The sequence below is a fragment of the Myotis daubentonii genome, chromosome 11, assembly GCF_963259705.1.
Source record: "Myotis daubentonii chromosome 11, mMyoDau2.1, whole genome shotgun sequence".
NCBI classification, from domain to species: Eukaryota; Metazoa; Chordata; class Mammalia; order Chiroptera; family Vespertilionidae; genus Myotis; species Myotis daubentonii.
This window is the reverse complement of record NC_081850.1, coordinates 21,445,682-21,469,172: the sequence shown is the minus strand read 5'-3', so window position 1 is coordinate 21,469,172 and position 23,491 is coordinate 21,445,682. Positions and strand designations below refer to the sequence as shown.

At 44.1% G+C, this 23,491-nt stretch overlaps 1 protein-coding gene across 1 annotated transcript in view; it reads right to left on the bottom strand.

Moving 5' to 3' along the window:
- Positions 1-23,326, bottom strand: part of SAXO1 (stabilizer of axonemal microtubules 1) — a 77,811-nt gene extending 54,485 nt beyond the window's left edge. The window contains exon 1 of the mRNA XM_059658749.1: positions 23,280-23,326. Within this exon, the coding sequence (XP_059514732.1) occupies positions 23,280-23,326 (47 nt within the window). The remainder of the gene's footprint in view (positions 1-23,279) is intronic.
- Positions 23,327-23,491: the final 165 nt, after the last annotated feature.

Here is a 23,491-nt window from a genome sequence, read left to right as displayed (position 1 = left end):
CTCCCTCCTAGCTCCCAGCAGCCTCAGGCATCCCTTGGTTTGTTGATGTTGTTCTATCTGTCCCTACACATTGCCTTCCCTCTGTACATATCTGCCTCTGTGTCCAAATGTCTCCTTTACTGAGGACATCAGTCATATTGCCCCCCCCCCCCCAAGGACCTCATGTGGCCAGAGACCTCTCGAAATATCCCATTTCCAAATAAGGTCACATTCTGAGGAATGGGGGTTATGACTTCAATGACTTCTGAGGGTCACAGTTCCCCCCATAACACACAGTATTAGGCAGTCAGGCTGGCCCTGGTTAACCACTGCTCCATACACCCGACCTCCTCAGGGCGGCCGGGCCTGCTCAGGGACAGAGCAGAGGCCTCCGAGCCAGGGGCCTGGCGAGAGAAACAGGTGGCCGGGAACAGCAGGATGCAGGATGCCACCACCTCGTGAGCAGGTACTATTCTGACTGGTTTTAGAAAGCACCCCACCCGTCTGCGGAGGGCTTGTCTGTGATCACACCTGCTGTGTGTGCGTCACGCACTAACGCCCCAGGAGAAATGCTGTCCTCGGACAGCCTGGGTGCAGCGGCGCGGCTGGGGTACAGGGTGGCGGGTGCACAGGCAAATGCCCTGTAACCACCCTAATGAAAACCATCACATCAAAGACCGCGTGGAGAGGCGCAAGGGAAGTGCACTGTGAAAACACAGAGCAGGGCGTATGCCCACTTCGGGTGGCTTCAGGAGAGAGCAGGCTTTGCTGTGGGCACAATTTCAACACAAGGGGGCACAGCACGCAAAGGCAGAAGGCGAAGAGGACCAACACTACTGAGAGCTCTACATGGGGAGCCCATGCTGGAGGCTCTCCTGGAAGCTGCCACTCTCCATCCTTAAAATAACCGGGAGCAGCAGGCATTATCAATCCCAATTTGCAGGTGAAGAAGCTAATGCTTGGTACATTTCACGGAGGGGACAAGGCCAGAACCCTAAGCCCAACTCAGCTGGAAAACCGAGGTTCAGAGAGCCCAGGAGCCAGGAACCTGTCTCTCACGAGGTAAAAAAAAACAAAACTACAAAATGAGCAAAACCAATCCCTCCTCTTATCATTTCTGACACTAAAACACAGGAGTATAGCCCAGCATGCAAAATCGAAGGGATTTTATTCCAAAAATATTAAACCTGCTCAGATTCACCGCAGTATAAAATAAAAGTTTCCCATAGCCAAGTAGAAGAAAAACTCAGGAAGATATAAAATAGGTGATTTCCCGAAACAGAAGTTATCATGTAGTCGGCGAGGGTGGCTCTGCACATGTGGGTGTGTTTGTGTACGTGTGTTTTTATGTGTACGTTTTTCCCCTTAAGCCATTAAAAACCTTAGGAAAATTTTATGACAACAACGCACCATGTACATAAAAGATGGATGGGTTAGAGTTACTGTTTTCTTAGGATCTGTCTGGCATTTGACAGCCACGCACCAGCGCACTATCTGGAAAGATTTAGGCCCTCTGCTGTAAAATTATTTATTAGTTGTTATTTATACTCCGTGCTCACTGGCAGACCACCCAGTGCTGGAACAACAAGAACAGTCACGCTGCATCTCTCCAAAACAAGCACAAGACCGCAGGGGCCGCCTGGGGGTGTCCCCACTGAAAGATGTGGCTTCCGGCAAGGAAGTAGGTTCCATGTTTTGAAGGCGCTGCCATCCGAACAGAGCCTGGGCTCGGCGTGAGAGGGCTCTGGCTCGGCTATCCCTTTCAGGCCCCCGTTCTGTCATCTGTACAAGAAAGGGCGGCACCCAAGTCTCTCAGACCCCTTCCCCTCTGCACGCTGGGTTTTCCGAAGCCTGGAATCTGCTAGCTGTTACACACCAAGCCCTGAATGTGATCTGGGACCAATCTCAGTGCCTGGGGGCCTCCGGATCCGACAGGCTGCCAGCATCGTGCTGACCTCCAGTTTGGCTTGGGTAAGCTAACAAGGCATATCCGAACGCTCTTATAGGCCTCGAAAGAAAAGCTCGCTGTACAATGCTAACTTTTATTAAATACGTGTATGTCAAAGTTGCGGTTCCACTAGACCATCCAAGAGATTGAGTTTTTCTTTTTGAAATGTAGACAGTAACTATAGAATGCCACGTTTCTACAACATATGCTGATTTAAATAAGTATAAAAATAAACTAATAAAGCAGGCTTCTCCTCCACCCCTACTCCCCACCCAAAAAGCCTTTGGGAATTTATAATTATTTTTCTTGTGCAACTAACATAGATACACAAACATCGTCTCTTTTGGTGCACAGGATTATTCCACATTAATCCCCTCCCTTCTAGTGATCAGCATCTCTCTCCCAGGCTGAAGCTGGCATCAGCCAGAATCTCACCACGGAATAACTCATTCATTCAGGGAGCTCACCAGTGGCATAGTTCAGTGCCCTATTTCTCCAAGGGCGAAGTCAACCTGTTCAACCAAGATCTCCTTGGTCCATGGCCGGCAAACTGCGGCTCGCGAGCCACACGCGGCTCTTTGGCCCCTTGAGTGTGGCTCTTCCTAAGCCTTAGGAGTACCCTAATTAAGTTAATAACAATGTACCTACCTATATAGTTTAAGTTTAAAAAATTTGGCTCTCAAAAGAAATTTCAATCGTTGTACTGTTGATATTTGGCTCTGTTGACGAATGAGTTTGCCGACCACTGCCCTAGGTCTACTGACTGGACTGGAACTTCTGATTTCAAGTCCTGCCCTCAGTGACAAACATCTCCTCGGGTGAGGATTAACAACAAAAACATCAAAAAAAGAAACTGGGGGGGAGGGGGTTTGCCATATTTGAAGAGTTGAAAATGCTAGCTACCTAACTCAACATACATATTTCCCTTCTTCCGTGATAGCAGAAGCTCCAATGTTTGGCTGGGCCAGTCGTGCATGATACTTCTGTGAGTTCTCCCTAGTGTACGTGCTGTGGGTGGGAGAGATTACTCCTTCTTGCTGCCTAGAATATGGATGCAATGACTGGAGGTTAAACAGCCATTTTGGATCATAAGGCAAAGCACTAGAAAGGACAAGACAGAAAGAGCTTGGGTCCCTGACGTGGTAAGCTGCCCTATCAGCCCTGGACTTCTCTTAAGTGAAGGAAAAAATGTTTATCCTTGTGTAAGCCATTGTTATTTCAGCTTTTCTAACACATGCAGTCAACCCTTACAGTGATGTAAAGAAATAAAGGTCTAGCTCTGGCCAGTGGCGCTCAGTTGGTCAGGCATTGTCCCATGCATTGAAAGGTTGCCTGTTCGATTCCCTATCAGGACACATGCCCAGGTTTAGGGCTCGATCCCCATTCGGGGAGCGTATGGGAGGCAGTCAATCCATGTTTCACTCTCACATGGATGTTTCTCTCTTTCTCTCTCCCTTTCTCTTTGTCTCTCTCTAAAAATCAATTTTTAAAAGTTTTTTTTTAAGAAATAAAAGATAAAGTTAATCTAAAACACACAATTCTGAATGAGATCTTTTTTAAGACAAATATGTGGCCTACTTGGGGATAGCTAAGGGGGAAGAGGCAGGTGGTCCATTTGGTCAGGGCCTTACATAGCAATGGGTATGACAATGGGCATATTATGTCTCATATTATTAAAGTCTGTTCCAATATGTAAACATATGCTGGTATACTTATAGAAACTCACAGAAAAGATACATAAGAAATCTAAAACAGTAGTTGGCTTTGGTAAAGGGGACTGGAGGACTATTTGAAGTTTTTAACCATGAACTTGTATTGCCTTTTACATTTTTTTCTTGCTGAAATAAACATAATAAGTTAATGGTACAAATGCTGCAAACTCAAGCCTACATTTTCCATAATGCCTTGAAATAGCATTGATGAAAGGTTTGAGAGAGTCATTTGTATTTTAATATGGGTTCGTTTAGTCAGATTGCTTTCCATCAATAGGCTAAAATAAATGTCCATTTACGCATTCAAATACTTGACAGTGTTATACATTACATTTGTTTAATAAGTTTTTTTAAATGCTATTGAGAGCCAAATATGTGCCATTGCCCTAGCGATGGCGAATACAACAAAATCAGTCATCAAACAATTAAAATACAATTTGCAACTGGCCAAAGAGGGAGTATGGAAGTGAGGAAGCAAGGAGAAGTAACCATGAAGCCTGGGACACAAGGGGCAGGCAGGGTTGGGGTCTCGATGGGGGTCCTGAGCCACAGGACACTGGACTCTTGAGGGAAGCAAAGAGCCAGCGAGCAGGAGATGCCAGGATCAAAGCAAGGAGCTGGGAGAAATTTTCCTGGATCCCACATCTGACCTCTCCGAGTCCACCACACTGACCTTCCAGCCCTTGTCAAGGCTGTTGCTCCAACCCCACTTCGCCTCTCTGCAGTGTCCCTGGGCGAAGGAGAAGAGAAATCAGAAGGGAGAGGGAGGGTGCCCAGCCCCTTTTTCAAGGACAGGCCAGTTCTCTGGGAGCATTTTTCAGCGTGCACACAACTTAGCAACTTGGGTAAACAAATGCTGATCACAGCACCCGAAATATATCAATCCCAGACTGAAAGCAATTCACCCAGCTAACTGATGGATCACTTCTGTCAAAATGGCCACACTCATTCATACATGCAGCAAACTGCTACTTTCAAACAAAAATCCTTATTTTTCCTTCAAATAAACAAGGATGCTTCATTTTAATCAGTGCCGCGAAGCCCTGGCAGACAGAAGTTAATCCATCTTTATGGCCTATAACTTTCCTTCTCTGTGTTCAGAGAATAAAAAACTGATACTGGCGAGATTGCGCTAAAGCAATTTTCTGTATCTGTGGGGGAAATAAAATAATCTTTACATGTGGGGAAAAAAATCTGCCCAATGAAGAAAATAAATCCCAGAAGAGATGACAAAAGTAAAAAGAGAGTTTCAAAATTAAGTCACCCCAAACCGTCACAGCAGAAAACTCTCCAAGATGATGTTGGTTTTAAGCGTGGGGAGCGCCGCCACTTCTGAGATTACAGTGTCAGCTGAAACTAAAAACTCAACTAGGAATACCCAGCGATACAGTGATGATGACATAAACAGCTCAAAAAGAAGCCCCCAGTTGTAAAATGTGGCAAAAGGGATGAGGGGGTGCAGAGGCTTTTTTGGCTCCGTGCAAACTCCTGAGACCACAGGTGGAAGCTATGAAGTAACAGAAGCAATTTGGTATTTAAATCTGTGAAGAGAGGCGTACACAGAACGAAATGGAACAAACATCAGGGAAAACGGAGATTTCTTGTGGTGCTATTCCCCAAGTGGAAGGACTCTGCCCACTAAAACAGCTGTGAGAAGTCTTCACATTCTTGCGCTCTTTCATGACCAAAGCCAGTCAGGTCTCCCTTTACCCACCTCAAAGAGAACAGTCACTTTCTTAAGGGGCAAAGTCCACTAAAATTGTCTGTTGGTGTGTTTGTTTTTTTACAAATAAACATTTTCACTTTTTAAAAAAACCTTCTGTGAAGTTGAAACCTAGGAAGTTCATTTTCACTCGTTCTGCACCTTCCTCTTCCCAGGGGGTCTAAGTGTTTCTGTAACTGAAGACCTCCCCCGGCAGCTGGAACCCGCATTTCCTACCTGCTTATGAATTAGTCTTTCCATCAAGCTCACTTTTTTTTCTTTTTCCTTTTTTCCATCAAGCTCACTTCTGATGGGAAATAAAGATGATCCAGGGGTTACTCATTGTTTCTTTACACCCTGGTCCTATAACAAACTCCATTTAGCCGGGTTCCACACTTGCAGAAACCCCCCGTCTTTTAGAACATGGCCAACAAGGTGGGAGCAAAAGGTTTGGGAGCACCCAAGACTCTGGGGTTACCCTGAGCCCTTCCTTATCGGTCCTAGTCCATGCCCTTTTCTTTATTCCTCTATATGTATTGTTTGGTGAGCTGATGCTCCCGAATAGAAGCAGCTGATAAAGAATTGGGGCAGGCACACTGGTTTTTAAAAAGACAGAATCAATGGGTCCCCTTTTCTGTTATTGGGGGGGAGGGGGAGTTTACAAAACAAATCAAGAAGGTATATAACAGTATTTTAGGAAATTTTCTTTCAAAGAAAATAACATAAGCAATGGACATGGGACACCCTTCCTTTCTCAATAAAACTATAGAAAGGAACATTTTATCAGACCCAGTCACTATGATTATCTACCAAACATTGAATAGTTAATCACATGTCAGACTAAGTACTCTATATACATTATTTCATGCAATCTTTACAATAGCCTCATTTTACATATCAAGAAATTAAAGCTGAGAAACGTTAAAAAAATGCAAGTCTGTCTAACCCCGGCATGTCATCTAACCTAATCACCACACTATGGTGTCCTGCATTGCTATCTGTTTTATGCATGTGTTCCAATTCTATAGATTTTTAAACTCCCTAAAAATAGGAATTAAGTCTTTTACTTATCCTAATAGCGCTATGAAACCTAAGCAAAATTCAGATCATTAAAAAGGCATCTAAATACATGCTGACTGGGCTTCAGTACCAAATAACTTCTTAATTACCTGATTTCTCCAAGTCCTATAAAACTACCCAACGAGGCATTTGAGCCCATTGCCATTCTTTCTGCTGGGAGAGGCAGGGATGGGCACAGCCACAACTTCACCACGCAGTCTGGTCTCCCTCCCTCCCTCCCTTTGCATTTGGGAACCCAGGTCCACGGGTGATGCTAATAACAAAACATAACTGAAGAGGATACGCCCCGGAGCACATGGAAGCTCTCCTTCAACTAGACCGTGTACATGAATAAAAACTGCCAAAACTTTTCCCTAATAAGCACTCATGCTCCTTGTGTTCTACCCGCAGCTAAGTCTTAGATTATAAGATTCATGTCTGAGTCGGCATCTTTTCTGACTGTAGGCAAATTAGTGGAAACTAAAGTCAAAAATAGGATTCATAGGCTTATATGTATATATATTTAATTCATTATTAGCTTTGCCTAATGGAACATGAATAGGTTATTCAACCCAAACTGATACAGGAAGAAGAAAAAAAAGCTTACAAGATTTTTAACAACCAAAGCCAATTTTTTCAAAAACCTAAGACCCAACTACACCATTTATGCTCTTTCTCTTCTTTTTTTCCCCATATTCCCACATTCTTATTAAACCATTTCAAACCTTACCAGTATCCAGGATGGATTTTAAAAAAAAAAATGAAAGAGAAAACAATGAGGCAATAATGAGTTGCTTTGTTTTAACCAAGGCAAGCAAAGAGACGAAAACCAATACAGAAAGTAAGACTTGGAACCTTTGTTTTCACTTATTATGCACTTAGTCACCATATAAGGGATAAGAGCGACTTTCATTTCTTAAACCCTGAGATCTCTTCAGGTGCTTAGAGGGGCTAAGGGTCCTCACCTCTAGCCCTGCCAAATCCTGAGGCCTAAAGGATTAAAATCATCTGTAACAGGTAAGATGGAAAGAGGCCCTAAAGTGAAAAATGCTGCATGTTCATATAGTCTGATTGGTGGCATTAGCTATTGACCTGTAATGTGGCATGGACCACGGGGGCAAGGGGGCACACAGACGGAGTCTGAGAGACAAATATGGCAAGGCCCCCACAGCCCAGTTCCCACGGGAGGCCTGACAGAGGTGCTCCACCATCCATCTCTCACCACTAGGGGGCGCCCTCAGAGCAGCACAGCAGGACCTCCAAACCATAGTGTTCCCCCTGAACAAAACTCAGACAAGCAACCAGAAGGCTATATTTTGGCTTCTACTGTTAATTTTTCTTAAAAGAAAGTACACCCTGGCCAGCAAAAATGAGTTTGTAGGCCCCCTCCACAGATATGTTTCATTCTTAATTAATAAACAGGCGTTTAGGCTAACACATCAATGTCCACCGACCTAGTTAGCGTTAAGCATGCCCAGAGCGACTGCTCTGCTCTCAGGGTGCTGACAAAAAGCAAGATTCTGTGCCAACGAGAAGCACCACCAGGGAATGGTAAGCCATGAGGCTGACTCTGCTATCAGGCAATTCCAGGGAGGGGAAGAGAGGGGGGACGCTGCCTCATCAGGACCCCGGCAACCTTCCACAGCCTCCACCTGGGCTGAAGGTAGCTGAGACGCTCTATGGGCCCGCTGCATTAGATTCCCTCCGGCTGGCTTTCAGGTGAGTTGAATTAAGATCATGGAGAGGAAACAGGCCAAATGAAAGGGTTTGTTAAAGTGTGAAAAGTAACAACACAGCGTGCTGGACACCCATTCAGCACACAAACGGGTTGGCGCCGAAATAACTTTTTCACCTCAGTACCCAAGTCAAGCTGGCAGCCTTTGCAATTCCAGTCCCTTCGACTTTTTGAGAGATTCTAATGCCCTCTGGTGGGAGATAGAAAGGTAACGAGTCCCAGTATTTCCCCCTATTTCATCCAAGGACACTCTGGAGAGAACAGGCCCATCTCCGGGCAAGAGCTGACTGCTCCATTTTGGAACGTGGGCACAGGGCTGTCACATCTTTTGATTTTTCAACTGGAAGCCCACGCTTTTTTAAAATCAGATTTTGCATAATGTTAGCAACCAATTCCATTCTTTAGACAAAATACTGGAAAGGCACCCAGTTTGTGAACTGGGTATTGCATAGTGGTCTGTAGAACAGTCTGGTGAGTCTGGAATCCAGGAATAGCACAGTCAGCGCACAGAGGGTACTTAGCATAGAGGGTGTCAGCACAGTTTGGGGAACCTGGAATACAGGGTGCATGGTCGGGAACAGCTGGAAAGGTAGGGTGGGGACTTGAATAAGTGAGACGTTTGTCCACTGATCACTGGACAACTACCAAAGGCTTTGAATCAAAGCCACAGGATCTGAGTTTTATTAAAAATGCTGTGGAAATAGCATTGTGACTGGTCCCAGCAAGAGCAGGAGTGAAAGCAGAACCAAGGAGCTCCAGGCAGCCCCCACACGTGGCAGAGAACTACCAGATCCTGTGTTACTGGGTGGAATCTTCTTGCTTAGATTTAAGACTTTCTGAGAGGAAAGGCATAGAAAGAGGCTGCTCAGAAGGCCACGGTTCTGTCACAGGTACACCAGATGTCACCTCCACCCCATGCAGGTAGAATGTGGGAACTCCCAGCATGGGGGCTCCTCGGGGGAAATAAAGCCAGTGGTGCTGAGAGATGTTCTCTGCTCCTGTGGGGGTAGGGAGTCAGTGAACATGGCCACAAAGCAGCCCAGTGAGAACTGGGAAGAATCAAAAACTTCCCTTGTGAATGTTAACTAATGCTTGAGGTGGGGGGTGTAGAGGGATGAGAGGTGCTTTCTCCATGAAGGACTGAGAGGCAAGTCAGAGCTCAAAACAGAAGCCACTTCCCACTGACGGGATGGAGGGCGATGAGTGCCGGCATCACATGTCCAGGCTGGTTCTAAACAGCCCTCGCCGAAAACCTGACAGGCCGAATCTTTACCTTCCTTCCTTTTAATCACCAACTGGAAAGATTTGAAAGCCTTAAAATTGTGTCTCTTGCCCTGGCCGGTTTGGCTCAGTGGATAGAGCGTCGGCCTGCAGACTGAAGGGTCCCAGGTTCGATTCTGGTCAAGGGCATGTACCTTGGTTGCAGGCACCTCCCCAGTGGGGAGTGTGCAGGAGGCAGCTGATCGATGCTTCTCTCTCATTGATGTTTCTAACTCTCTATCCCTCTCCCTTCCTCTCTGTAAAATCAATAAAATACATTTTTAAAAAATTGTGTCTCTTTTCCTTGAAGAAACACACTTTTTTGTTTTTGAGATCCATATTCAATGAAGCAGCTACATTTTGTGAGAGAAGTACCTCCCACTAAAGAAACCAAAAAGGTAAGACACCCCTTCCGACGCCCAATTCCATAGGGAGGATTAACCAAGGCCTGGCCAATCAGAAGCCCCATCTGAAAATTTTTAAGTAGAATAAATGATATAAAACAATTAAAGTGGTGACAGTGAAGAATTCAGTCCAAAGGTAGGAACATCAGCAGGGCCAGGGCTGTGTCCAGTGGCACAGGGTTACATCAGCAGATCCTCACCAGAGGGTCTCTTGAGACTGCTTTGGGCCATGGCTCTGGCTTCCTGACCTGCCCTTACATTCCCATCTTCCATCCTTGGCTCTCCAGCCTTCCCAAAAATTCTGTGAGGTGTCCTATACCCCTTCATTTATTTAAACCTACTTAAACCAGACAATGTCCATGTCCGTTGTTTCAACCAAGAATTCTGATAGCATAACCATTCTAGGAACTTTCTTCATACCAACATTACTATCGTTTCAAAATATCCACACCTAGTTCCTAAACCTTCTTATACAGGAACAGAAGCTTGAGAAGCTAGGTACGGCAAAACAGAAACCCCAAATCCCACAGGATGATGACTCAGAGCAGGCGCATCGTGTAAGGTTGGGACAGAAGACATGGAACCATTTCACCACGTTTTTCTTTCTTATTGAATTGTGCTATCTCACTTTTTCTCAGACTCTTCTAATTCCTTTTGGGGAAGAAAGAGCCTTAGTAAAACCCATTTTTAGACAGAGCCATGGAAGAGAAATGAGAATGCTTGATTAACAGAAGTATCAGGATTTTAGGAGCCACCGTGGTTGGCAGCAAGGAGCAAGGGGGGCTTCCAAGCCCAGAGCCCAGTTTAGAAAAGGCTCCAAGGTGGTGCGAAGTGGGATGTGTAAGAAAAGGGAGAAACATTCCAGCTTTGCAATGAGTGTTTCAAAAGTCCATACACTGGTTGTTAAAACCTTGAAATATGTATTTCCCCTAAAAGCATTGCCTCGATGGTGGCTAGAGTCCCAGGCTAGCCCACAAGCCTCCTCCATGAACTGCTACATGTAGACATGATCAGGAAAGGTCATGGAAATGACAGATGCTTTTTTATCCACTACCCAAGGGTCACCACAGGGCTCTCAGCCGAGCAGGGACACCAAGTGAAACGCAGGTTCAGTGGGAACGGTGGATACAGAAAGGAGGCTGAAGTCTACACATGTGCTTTATGTGTTAAATAGAAATGCCTTAACACCCCTCTTAACTTCCTTGGTTTTTCAGGCACATATGGATCTCAGCTTATCTTCATATCACATGTACCCATAGTTCTTTGCTCTGTAGTAGTCTTTCAAGTTCAATCATCATAGTAAAATAAATGCTCTTCCCCTTTTCCAGAAATCTGGGTTTTCAGTGTTGAAAGGGACCCTAGAGATCATTTTGTCAAACCTCCTGTCCGATGCAGGGATCCTTTCCACAGCATCCTGGCAGGCACACAACCTATGGTTCTGCTACAAAATTCTTCTTTATTTGTATTGACTCAAAATCCATTTTCATGAAGTGACCTTCAGTGGTCTTAATTCTACCCTCTAAATAACCCGGAACAAGCGCAGGCCCTCCTCTGCAGAATCCAGCCTTTCAAATGCTGGTGGACTATCTATCCCCTGATCCTATCAAGTTCAAGTTGTCTCACCTCCAGAATACATTCCCCTTAACCTGGCCCTCCTGGTCACTGGCTGGTATCCCCGAAAAATGACATTTCCAAATGGGAAAACATCCTTCAGTTGTGGTCTAACCAAACCAAAATCCAATGAAGTAATTACATCTCTGACCTGGACACCCTCCTTCCCTTCAGCCTGAAACAAAGTTAATGATTCTTAGCAGCCACGTCATAGCATCAGATCATATTAAACTGTGGTTAAATAAAACCCAAAGACCTTTTCACAGACTATGGCCAAGACAAACTTCTCCATTATGAATATGGATAATTGATTTTTCATCCCAAATGTAGAACTTCATGTTTACTCCTACGTTTCTGCTTGGTTTGGGGCCCGGCATTCCAGCCTGTCAAGATAATTTTGAATCTTGATACTATCATCTATCATTCTTGCTATATTCTTCCCATTTTGTGTTTTCAGTACATTAATAAGGGTGACTTCTACATCTTCATCCAAGTTTTGATAAAAATCTTGAACAAGACAAGGCTAACGATGGAGTCCTATGGCCTAGTGCTCGTGATATTTTTCCAAGCAGGCAAAAAGCCATCAAATGACACTGTATGGGCCTGCTTGTTCAATGAGCTGGGTACTACCTGACTATACTATCATCTAATCCATCTTTCACCAACTCTATCTACAAGGATGTTTTGGCAAGAGTCCTGAAGAGGCCAATCATTTCCTCTTCTAATCATTTTTTCCTACCTGTACCCCTATTACACAAAGCAGCCCCCTCCCCCAGATGCCCAGTTTATGTAACCCCAAGGCCCCCGAACTCGGTTGATTGGCCCATAGAAAGAACCCTGGAAGCCTTAGGAATCACATCATAAGCCGTCCCAACCAGACCCTCTTCTCCTTGAAGTGTGGAAATGGTGACTTGACTCTAATTAATCTCCTTGGTTACCTGAAACGAGAAGTGGTGTAAAGCTAGGGCTGGGCAGCCATACATGGCCAATGTGCAGAGGAAGTCAGAGCGCTGAGAGGAAACTGGATCAGGCATGCCCCCAAGAATCCATGGGGCCCAAAAAGGACATTCATTCATTCCAAGTGGCCATTCAATAATTTTTAGAAAATTCAGCTCTGGGACACACCTCCACTTCTCCCTCACTTCTGAGGCCACCAGCAGAGGCTCCAGAAGAACTCTGCAGACACTGTCAGAACCTTAGGTGGGAACTTTTGGGGCCTAGGAAAACACCATTATAGAGTTCGGGGGCTACCTCATTGTCTGATGATCATTAATTTTTTATTTTTATTTTATTGTTGTAAGAATACAACATGAGAGCTACCCTCTTAAAAGTTTCAATGAACAATACAGTATTATTGACTATAGGTGCAACATTGTACTACAGATCTCTAGAGATTATTCATCTTGTACAACTGAAACTTGATGCTTATTGATCAGTAACTCCCCATTCCCCCTGCCTTCAGCCTCCAACAGACCACCATTCCACTCTCTAATTCTATGGATTGGACTATTTTAAGTAACTCAGCTGAATAGAATCATGCAGTAGTTGTTTATGTGACTGGCTTATTTTACTTAAGGTTCATCCAAGTTGTCATATATTGCATGATTTCCTTCTTTTAAGACAGTATTCCATTGTATGCATATACCACATTTCCTTTACCTATTCATCCATTAATAGACATTTAGGCTGTTTCCATATGTTGGCTATTGTGAATAATGCTACAATAAACATGGGAATGCTAATATCTCTAAGATTCTGACATCAATTCTTCTTATAAATACTCAGAACTGGGGTTGTTGGATCATATGGTAGTTCTATTTTTAATTTTTTGAGGAACCACCATACTGTTTTCCACAGTGGCTGAATCATTTTGCATTCCCACTAAAAGCAGGAGGGGGGAAGGGCAGGCACCAATCAGTGATTCTCTCTCATCATTGATTTTTCTATCTCTCCCCCTCTCCCTTCCTCTCCGAAATTTATTTATTTATTTATTTATCCTATCTAATAATAGACAAACATGGTAATTGACCATACCTTCGCTATGCCTCCCATTGGCTAATCAACATGATATGCAAATTAACCGCCAACAAAGATAGCAGCTAATTTGCATACAGCAGGCAGGGCGGGATAGCGCCATCTCGCCTGCCCTGCCGCCATCTGGGCCTGCTATCTGCAACCCAGGGCATCAGGCGTCCGTGTGCGACCTGACCCGGGTTGGCGCCCCAACCCCCGATCGGCCCTGCCGTGTGCGCGACCTGGGGCAGCGCCCCAATCCCCGGATCAGCCCTGCCATGTGCGCGACCCGGGAAGGCGGGGCAAGCACCGAGGGATCAGGCCTGCCATCTGCCACCCAGGGAGCAGACCTAAGCCAGCAGGTGGTTATCTCCTGAGGGGTCGCAGACTGTGAGAGGGCACAAGTGGGGCTGAGGGACACCCTCCCCACCTCACCTCCCCCGCCAGTGCACAAATTTTTGTTCACTGGGCCTCTAGTATATATATGTGTATGTATGTGTGTGTGTGTGTGTGTGTGTGTGTTGTGTGTGTAAAAAGGCAACCTACAGATTGGGAGGAAATACTTCCAAATCATATATCTGATAAGGGGTTACTCTCCAAAATATATAAGGAACTCCTATAGCTCCATAGCAAAAAGAATGACCTGATTTTAAACTGACCAGTGTAGTTCAGTGGTTGAGTGTTGACCCATGAATCCAGAAGTCAGAGTTCAACTCCAGGTCAGGGCACATGCCCAGGTTGCAGGCTCAATCCCCAATAGGGGGTGTGCAGGAGGTAGCCCATCAATGATTCTCTCCCATAATTAATGTTTCTATCTCCCTCTCCCTTCCTCTCTGAAATCAATAAAAAATATATTTTTTTAAAAAAACGATTTTTTAAATGGGCGAAGGACTTGAACAGACACAGGTATGTGAAAAAATATTTAATGTCACTAATCATCAGGGAAACACAAAACACCACCATAATGAGATACCACCTCATACCTGTCAGGATGGCTATTATCAAAAAACAAAACAAAAAATAGATGGGTCATGATTACTGGTTTTTTTAAGTTTAGAGATGTTAAAGAACCTGTACAAGTTCGCAAAGCTTATAATGAATCAAAACCAGGACTCAATTCAAACACACTAACTCACTGCCCCATGCTCGTTCCCTGGTATACCCATTTGAAGCAGGACAGAAGAACAAGGTATTCAACTAAGTCTTTGCTTTTCATTTTGAGCTCATGTTCACAGATATTATGTACACTTTCATTTGGAGAACAGAGTTGAAATACATCATACTTGAAAGAGAAAATGACCAGTTAAGGGGAAAAGTTTTGACTTTTCAAAATAATCATCACATAAAGGATAGTGCTCCTAAAAGTAAGTAACTGACCAGCACAGGCAGAAATTAACTTAACCCCGACATAATAAACTCAGTTTGTTAACATTAGAGAAACTTTTATATATTCTCAATATCCAAAATATATGGAAAAGTGGTTAATTTGACAGCTATTTAGAAACTGCCCTTTCCTTTGAGAGAAACAATCATAGGCGCTCCACAGTTACTTTGAATGAGCTGGTGAAGACGACAATTGAACAGATGGTAGAGTATGCTAGGATTATGCCAGGCAGTAAGGATGCCTTTAATCCCAGGTCATTGCTTAAGACTTGGAAAGCTCTAAACCAGCGGTTCTCAACCTGTGGGTCGCGACCCCTTTGGGGGTCAAACAACCCTTTCACAGGGGTCGCCTAAGACCGTCGGAAAACACATATATAATTACATATTGTTTTTGGGATTAATCACTATGCTTTAATTATGTTCAATCTGTAACAATGAAAATACATCCTGCATGTCAGATATTTACATTACGATTCATAACAGTAGCAACAGTACAGTTATGAAGTAGCAACGAAAATAATTTTATGCTTGGGGGTCACCACAACATGAGGAACTGTATTAAAGGGTCGCGGCATCAGGAAGGGTGAGAACCGCTGCTCTAGACTGAACAGAAACATAACCTCATGTTTGTTTGTGTCCGTCTGAACTTGAGAACTACAATCATTGCTGGACTCAAGTGTAGAGGCTCTGGGAGGCCGAGGGCCCCCAGCTGTGTGAAGAGCAGAGTAAGTCTTGAGGGGTCATCCCTTCCCCACTTAACAAAGTCCCCAAGCACTTACTCGAGCCGCCCTGTTTTAATTACCTGCAGAGCATTTATGATTATCTGCCAGCTGGTAAACTGAATTAGGACTCTCGCCAACACAGCAAGCTCCTCATGAGAGCAGAGGTCTTGTTCGGCCCTTTTGAGGCCCCACTGCCTAGAACAGACTGGCATCTCTGTATTTTACTTATTCAGTAACACCTACCTGGCCTTACCACGGACTGTTCTATTGGTTTACTTAACACTGACTCAACCCTCACAACAACCCTATGAGCTGGGCTCTATTATCTCCATTTTACAGATAAGAACACTGAGGCACCCAGGTTTGATTCTGGGCAAGGACACATGCCTGGGTTGTGGGCTCGATCCCCAGTAGGGGGCGTGCAGGAGGCAGCCGATCAATGATCCTCTCTCATCACTGATGTTTCTCTCTCTCTCCCTCTTTCTTCCTCTCTGAAATCAATAAAACATATTTTTAAGTATATTTTTTTAAAAAGAAAGAAAAATAAGAATGGAATAAAAATGAGATACTTTTAAGGAAATATTAACAAACTACAAATCCATTCAGAAGTTCTAATTGACTAACAGACTTAAGTTGGCCTAATTCAAATATTGTATATTTATTTTAACAACAAAAAAAGGGAAATGCTACTTCTTTTGGGAAGAAGTCTGTTTTATCTATCTTATTTGCCTGCTCAAATTCAGAGGTCACATTCGGAGATATTTAAGGGTCCCCATGCAATTTGCCTCCATGGAGCTTCTGGCTCAAGCACTCATGTGGATGTGATGTCTCCATGTCTCTGAGACCACCAGCAGCTGGAATGGGCCCCTGCAGCAGGTATGCACAACCCTGCCCCTAGCATAAGCTTTCCCTTCAGAGTTCACCGGAAATGCCAGGTCTCTGCTCCTCTCCCACCTAATCCTCCCGCCTACCCTAAGAAAAAGGTACGTACTGTTATTATCTGTTTCACACAAAGACTCAATGACTTGCACAAGTTCACACAGTTAAAATGTGGCCGAGCCAGGATCTGAAACGGGCAGTCTGACTCTAGCCCTCACTTTCCTGATCACCCCAAGCATGTCCCCTCCTACAGTTCTCCCCGCTCCCCACTCCCACAGTGATCTCCTCCACCTCTGAAATCCAACATCACTTATTTTATTGGTCTCATTCATTTGAAGCTTCGTACCTTTCCCCCATGAGACATGTCCCCTATCCAAGTAAAATAAATCACCTGAAGGCCCGTCGAAAATATTTTAGTACCAGTGGAGGGAATGATGTTGAACCTTCCCAAGCAAGATACAATTACACCGGGGGTACTCTAAACTGACCAATTTGCAGACTATAAGATTTGGTAGATCATTTTAACTACAGTAATTTCAATCACTACTAAGTTCTCTGTTGTTTTATAATACCTGAAATTTAATTATACACACTACCATACTCATTTTATTAGATGAAAGGCATATTTGAACAATTAAACATTGATTCTTATATCACAAAAATGCAATCATTTTTAAGGAGATGTAACAACACAAAAAGTGCACAAATTCTACAACTATATTCAATGTTGAAGTGAAAGGGATTCTTTCTTTCCCTTGGCTTCTCTCTCTCTGGAATCTGCTAAAGATAAAAAGTCACCAGCAAGCATCTATTAAAAGCTGTGCTTTTTTTTTTTTCTTAATCAGAATTTATGAAGTCAATTTTATTTAAATTAAAAACAAGAATTCTTCTTGAAACATGTAACATCAAACCAATTCCTCGATTTTTTTCCTTCCTCTTAATTTGTAACAGAGACTCTAAGAAAATAAAATCGAAGGTTAAGGAAATTTCCATCAATGTGAAGAAAATATTTTCCAAAATTAAAATAACAAGTTCCTCCCTGGTTAACATAACTGATTTAAGTTGCAGATACATGGCTGCCCCTGAGATCACCTTCCTCCCCAAGCACGGTGCACGGTGAAGGGGCCAAATCCACATCCTTTTCAGCAATTTGCAAGTCCTCTATGGGACTACCTTTTTATGAAATGCTGTGCATACTACCAACGCTACATAAATATTTCATGATACATTAGCCAGTCCTGGAATTTCCTGCAAGATTGCACAAAGTCTTTAAAATAGTGCACTGCTAGCCGTAAAATAATCAGATATAAAAGTAAGCTATATCAATCCCTTGATTAACTGCTTTTTTTTTTTTTTTTTTTTGCACAAGAATTTCAAAGAAAGGGGGGAGGGGTGTTGCTACATTTTAATCTCAGGAGAGAGATTTGCCACTTATATTACCTTATTAAAAGGCTTTTAGAGTCATACTTTTTTTTTTTTACATCAGATACTATTGATCGATTGGACGAGAGCCTTCATATTGTAATCTGTAGTCAAAAATGGCCCCGTGTGACTAGAAAACAGACCACTGACTATAAGTTGTAAGCTCCAGCCCAGTGTCTGATACACAGGAGAAAAATGAAATTTAATTGATTGACCTAAATCGTGCCTGAATCTTAACAAAATGTGTTCCTGTACATTAAAATGAATCTCAATACTTTAATTTCGTTATCTGTAAAATAAAGGCACTAAAGGCCACTAAGATCCCTTTCAGCTTTAAAAGCTGATTAACATTTCACTTATCTACAGCTCCCCCAAAAACCTCTCCTCATTTCCAATTTAGTAATTTGGGACAAGAACAGCTCAGTAAACAGAAAACATCCCCAGGGAAAAATGGAAGCTAAGATTAAGGAATCAAATTTCCAAACTAAGTAATGCTTCCCATGTTGAGGGACCCCCCAGTAAGATAATAATATGTGAGAAAGTACTTTTAAATTTTTCAAGACACTACAGAAATGTACAGTGGTATAATACTGAAAACTGTGATGGGTGGCATTTTTCAGTAATAGGAAATGCTGGGGGTATTCAGATATAATTGGAAATATTATCCTCTCATACAAAAGTAGGATCACTCCAAACCACCAATGTAGCTCTTGTGTCAAGATAACTAAGTGGTAGAGTTTGATTTTTTTTAAAAAAAAAACTGCTCATTTTACCCTATTTCTACAACTCATGAATATTTTTGCTCATTGGCGCTGATTGTATTGAAAAGGAGATAACATTTTTGGTAATAATTTCAAGTGCCAGATTTTGATTGTCAAGTGGAGTGTCGTTGTGGAGGGACGACAGCCTTGAACTTGATACAGTAAAAAATGTCTGGTTTTTTAAAGCCAGCAAAGCTCATTAAAAAGTTTTATGAGTGGTTGGAATCTTTAGGCTCAGATACTTGAAACACCTTCACTTTGTAATCTATGATCTACTCCTCAAGGTATACCACTTCCTGAGTTCCTCTGGGCCTTAAATACTAATTGCTCATTTTAGAATACTTAATAAGGTAAATCTATAAAGGATTAAACTAAAGGAAAATACAGAACTCCAAGGGTGTTTTGTGTTGTTGTTTTTTCCATTTTAGGCTGGTCGGGTTTAAGAGAGTTGGTTGGGGAAAGGCTGCCATCTTGTGGCCAAAAGAAAAAACTTGCTCCAGGAGCACTAAGGGTTCCCAGAGTGACAACTGCTCCTACAGAAAGAAGGAAGCCTTCCTCTCCAAGCTTTCTGTGCATCCCCAGCATCCCCACTAACAACAAAGTCTTCAAAATTAAAGTTGAAAAGACATTAAAGAACTCTTTGCTCAAACAAAGCTTTAGGACAGGGGTGGGCAACCTTTATGTGAGTGCGTGCCAAAACCAGCAAAATCTCTGACTCAAAATTCTTCTGCGAGCCAACCCTAATTTTTTGAGAACATGTTATGCCTACTTGATATCTCTTAAGGTGAATGTATGTGAAGAACCTTGAAGAAATAATAAAATTCATTCGAGCGACAAAAACACAGTATATGATGATGGAAAATACATTTACTTTTTAATGTATACATGTACAGTGATAGTCTGACAGAAACTTTATGACTCCATTTGATATTGTCAGTGGGACTTTTGCTGCTGCATCACTGATGACAGAGATTTTACATCAGGTTTATATTTCGTGACCTTCAGAGATATGCACGAGCTACTACTTTCATCCGTCAGGCTACTCCTATTACGAGACTTAACAAAATTCATCACTGAGAACAAAGATTCACAAGCATATGTGGATGAAACCAAAACACTGGTCGGATCTAGGAAGGCAGGGAGAGGTAAGGCAGAGGCATAGAAATTGCTCTTCCCCTCTCTCGTCAATCCATGTCTATGGTCTTTAAGATAACTTGTTATGTAAAATTATTTATCTAAGATGCACCTACACTGAATTTATCTGAAAAATAAGAAAGTCGATATTAAGAAAAAAATGTAAATGGAAGATTATAAGAGAGGGTTTCACATGCCAGCAAAAGTTACTGGCGGGCCATGTTTGGCACGCGTGCCAGGGGGTTGCCCACTCCTGCTTTAGGAGAACGATGAAGCGGGTAATAAGAGGAAGAGATGTGGGTTTCTCTCCTTCCCTGGCAGCCCAGGAGCCTCCATTAGTTTTCAGTTCATTGCAGGAACTGAAGCCCAGAGATCAACAGACTCACTCAGAAACCCCAAGTCTCCCCTCTCCCACTGCTGGGCTCTCTCTTCTGACAAGCAGACTTCTTCCACATGATTTACCTCAGGCTGAAAAAGTCAAAAATCATCGACTTCTGGAACTTAGAAAACACCAATAAAATTCCTTTCATTCCATCCCAACCCACCTCAGAGCAGATCTGATTGGGGGGTGAGGACAACGAAGACTTCCAAATAATGAGACTCTCCATGAGTGTGACTTTGTGCCATGATGGAAACGTTCCCTGTCTGTACTGTCCAGTAGAGTAACCACCACACACACTGAACACTTGAAACGTGGCCAGTGTGACCAAGTAGCATTTCAATTTTTCTAATTTTAATGAATTTAGATAAATTTACCACATGTGACTAGTGGCTACCCTACGGGACAGAACAGTTACAGATCTTGCCTCCCTAATCCATTCTGATATTATCACCTTCACAAACAAAAACCTATTCATTCAAAAAGATGCATTTTGACTACTATATGAAGACCGGTGTGTATTCTGCAGCACACACACAAAAGCAGAAAATGCAGCCTCTGCTCTCCAGGAGTGTACAATCAAATGGGGCGAGAGAGCATGTAGACATGGAACTAGAGCCAAGAACACAGGGAGTGGGGAGCCCTCTGATGGGGAGCTACAGGGCAGGGTCAATGGGAGACTTGTGACTGAAACGGGGCCTCAAAAGGACATGCAGCAGAAGGAGGGGACACAGGCATTTTAGAGAGAGGGGGCAGCCAGGACAAGGAACAGAGCTGGGAGGTCATAAGGTTTGCTCAGGGATCCCGGGAAGCCCAGTCTGACTTGAGGGGCAGTTGTATGTAAGGGACTCACGGGAAAGTCAGAAAGGCACGTTAGAACCAGTTTCCAAACATAAAACTGAGAGACCCAAGAAGGGACCAATGGAGATGGAGAGTGGGGGAAGGACCAATTGAAAGATTTCAAAGGAGGAGGGCACCAGACTTTGGAAAAGAGTAAATGCTGGAGATGGGGAAAGATAAGAGATGACTCGAATCTTTAAACCCTGGATAAGTGGAAGATTGTTGGCACCAAAGAAGAGGCAGATAACTGGGGGAGTGGGACAGGTGAATGAAGGCTGTTGATGTTGAGGTTGATGAGAGAGTCAGATGAGTCAACAAGCACTTTCAGAAGTGAAATGAGAGTGAAAAATAAAAAGAGAGGCTGGTGGATGGGAGAGTCAAACCCAACTGTTGACTGAAACCACGGAGCAGAGGGGCAGACGCAGGAGGAGGTAGGAAAGGAGAAGAGGCCTGAGGACAGGCTCTGCCTCTGATGGCAAACAGCCCCTTTCCAGGGAGGAAAGAGGGGCAGAGTTGGGGAGAACATCCAGAGAAGTACACCTTCCTACAGGGGCGGGAGGGCGTCGCCTCGCTGCATATGCCTGCACCCCTTAAACACGCGTCGCTGCCTTCCTCACTAGATTGTCAGCTGTGCAGAAATGGAGACGATGCCATGTACTTCCATCTCAGTGCCTACAACAGTGCAAGGTAAACCCAGTCTGAATACCTCGAGAAGGCAGGAGATGATGCAAGGGGCCCCAGAGGAGGGTGAGCCTTCGAGGTTTTGCTAATTTGGACAATTAGTCCTAGACTAAAACACTGTGCTGGTCCCATCTCACAAAACTTAAAAGCAAGACCCATGTTTGTAATGTGAGCTAGTTCAGTGGGTCCCAGTCCTGGGAAGTGGTCAGAGTCAGCTAAAGACTGGTGCTTGGCCCCACCCTCAGAGAGGATGATTTAAACCACCTGGGCAACAGGGGGCAGTTTAAAGCCCCAGGTGACTCTCATGAGCAGCCAGGGTTGAGAACCTTCCAGAAATGGGCGGGGTTTCTAGCCCAGTATTGAGTGCCCTTTTGTTCTCCTAATGCAGCAGTTCTCAACCTGTGGGCCGTGACCCCTTTAGCAGTGGAACAACCCTTTCACAGGGGTCACCTAAGACCATCCTGCATAGCAGATATTTACATTACGATTCATAACAGTAGCAACATTACAGTTATGAAGTAGCAACGAAAATAATTTTATGGTTGGGTCACAACATGAGGAACTGTATTTAAAGGGCCAGAAGGTTGAGAACCACTGTCCTAATGACTGGTGCGATTTTTTATATTCATGTAACACACTACAGTTAACAAGCAATGTTTGCAGATTTCAAGATGCTGGCATATACTACACACAATCCACTAGCAGGAGTCCCACATACATTAACTCATTTAATGCCTAGAGAATCCTGGAGAAGTTCAGTTGCCTGCGCAAGACCCCACAGTTGGTAACAGCCCAAGGAGCTGACCCCAGTGCCCACTTCTGATCTGTTCCCAGACCAGCAGCTCCCATTTGTCCTGAAAATCAAGTGGGGTGGGGGCATCTCAGACACAGATACAGGCAGGGAGACAGCTACAGAACAGTGACAAAACCGAGGCCTTGTCCCTGGGACCACCTGCCTTTGCCCAGCTTCAGCCAGACTTGGTCCTCAAGGACAGCTGACCAGGAAACACACCTAGCAGGGCCAGGACAACAAAGTGCAAAAATAATTTCTTTTCCTTGCTCTCATTCCATGCTACGCCACCGTGGTAACAAGTTTTACAAACACCTTACACCTCTCTGAGCAATCATTTCTCTTTTTTTCTTTTTTTCTTTTTATTTTATTTTTTTAGAATTTTTGTGAGTTTATTTGAGCCAAACTGTCGACATATGCCAGGAAGCAGAACCTCAAGGAATTGAGATAGTTGAGCAATCATTTCTGAGTAAGAAACTCTGTTACAGTAAAGGACTCCTCTTCCCCAGCCCATCCCCTTCCAAACGCCCAACAAAAGTAACAAGACTCATCCCCAGCTGGCCAGGGGGTTCCTAGCCTCGGCCGCTACTTCCTGGGCTGCGGATAGGGGCTGGGACCATTTGCAACCTGCGCACAGCTCTGGAGAGAGGAAGAGTGGGCAAGGCCTGACCGCACCTTCACCAGCCTGCTGAACGCGGTGCAGAACGCTGGCTGACAGCACCGCCGCCTAGAAAAGGTTGACAAGTGGATGAATCCACCGCGGTGCTGCCCGATGCAGCGGCACAGGGTTAGAGCTCAGCCTGGCTTCGGTGTCAGGAAACCCAGGCTCCAGGGTCCTTGGCCCGGGCGGACGCGGTCACCTTACCCGCAGGAGCACAGGTCGCAGATGCACTTCCTCTTCATCGGGGCCATCGGAAGGCATGCCCCGCCCGTCGCCGCCTCGGAGACCCCAACCGCCTCAACGGGGGTGCTCAAGGTCTCAAGGGCCTTGGCAACTGTTCTGAATATTCACGCCAAAGACAACTTAAATGGCCTTTTGCAAAATCCTGTTGTCTGTTCCCCTTCCTGCTGGCCTTA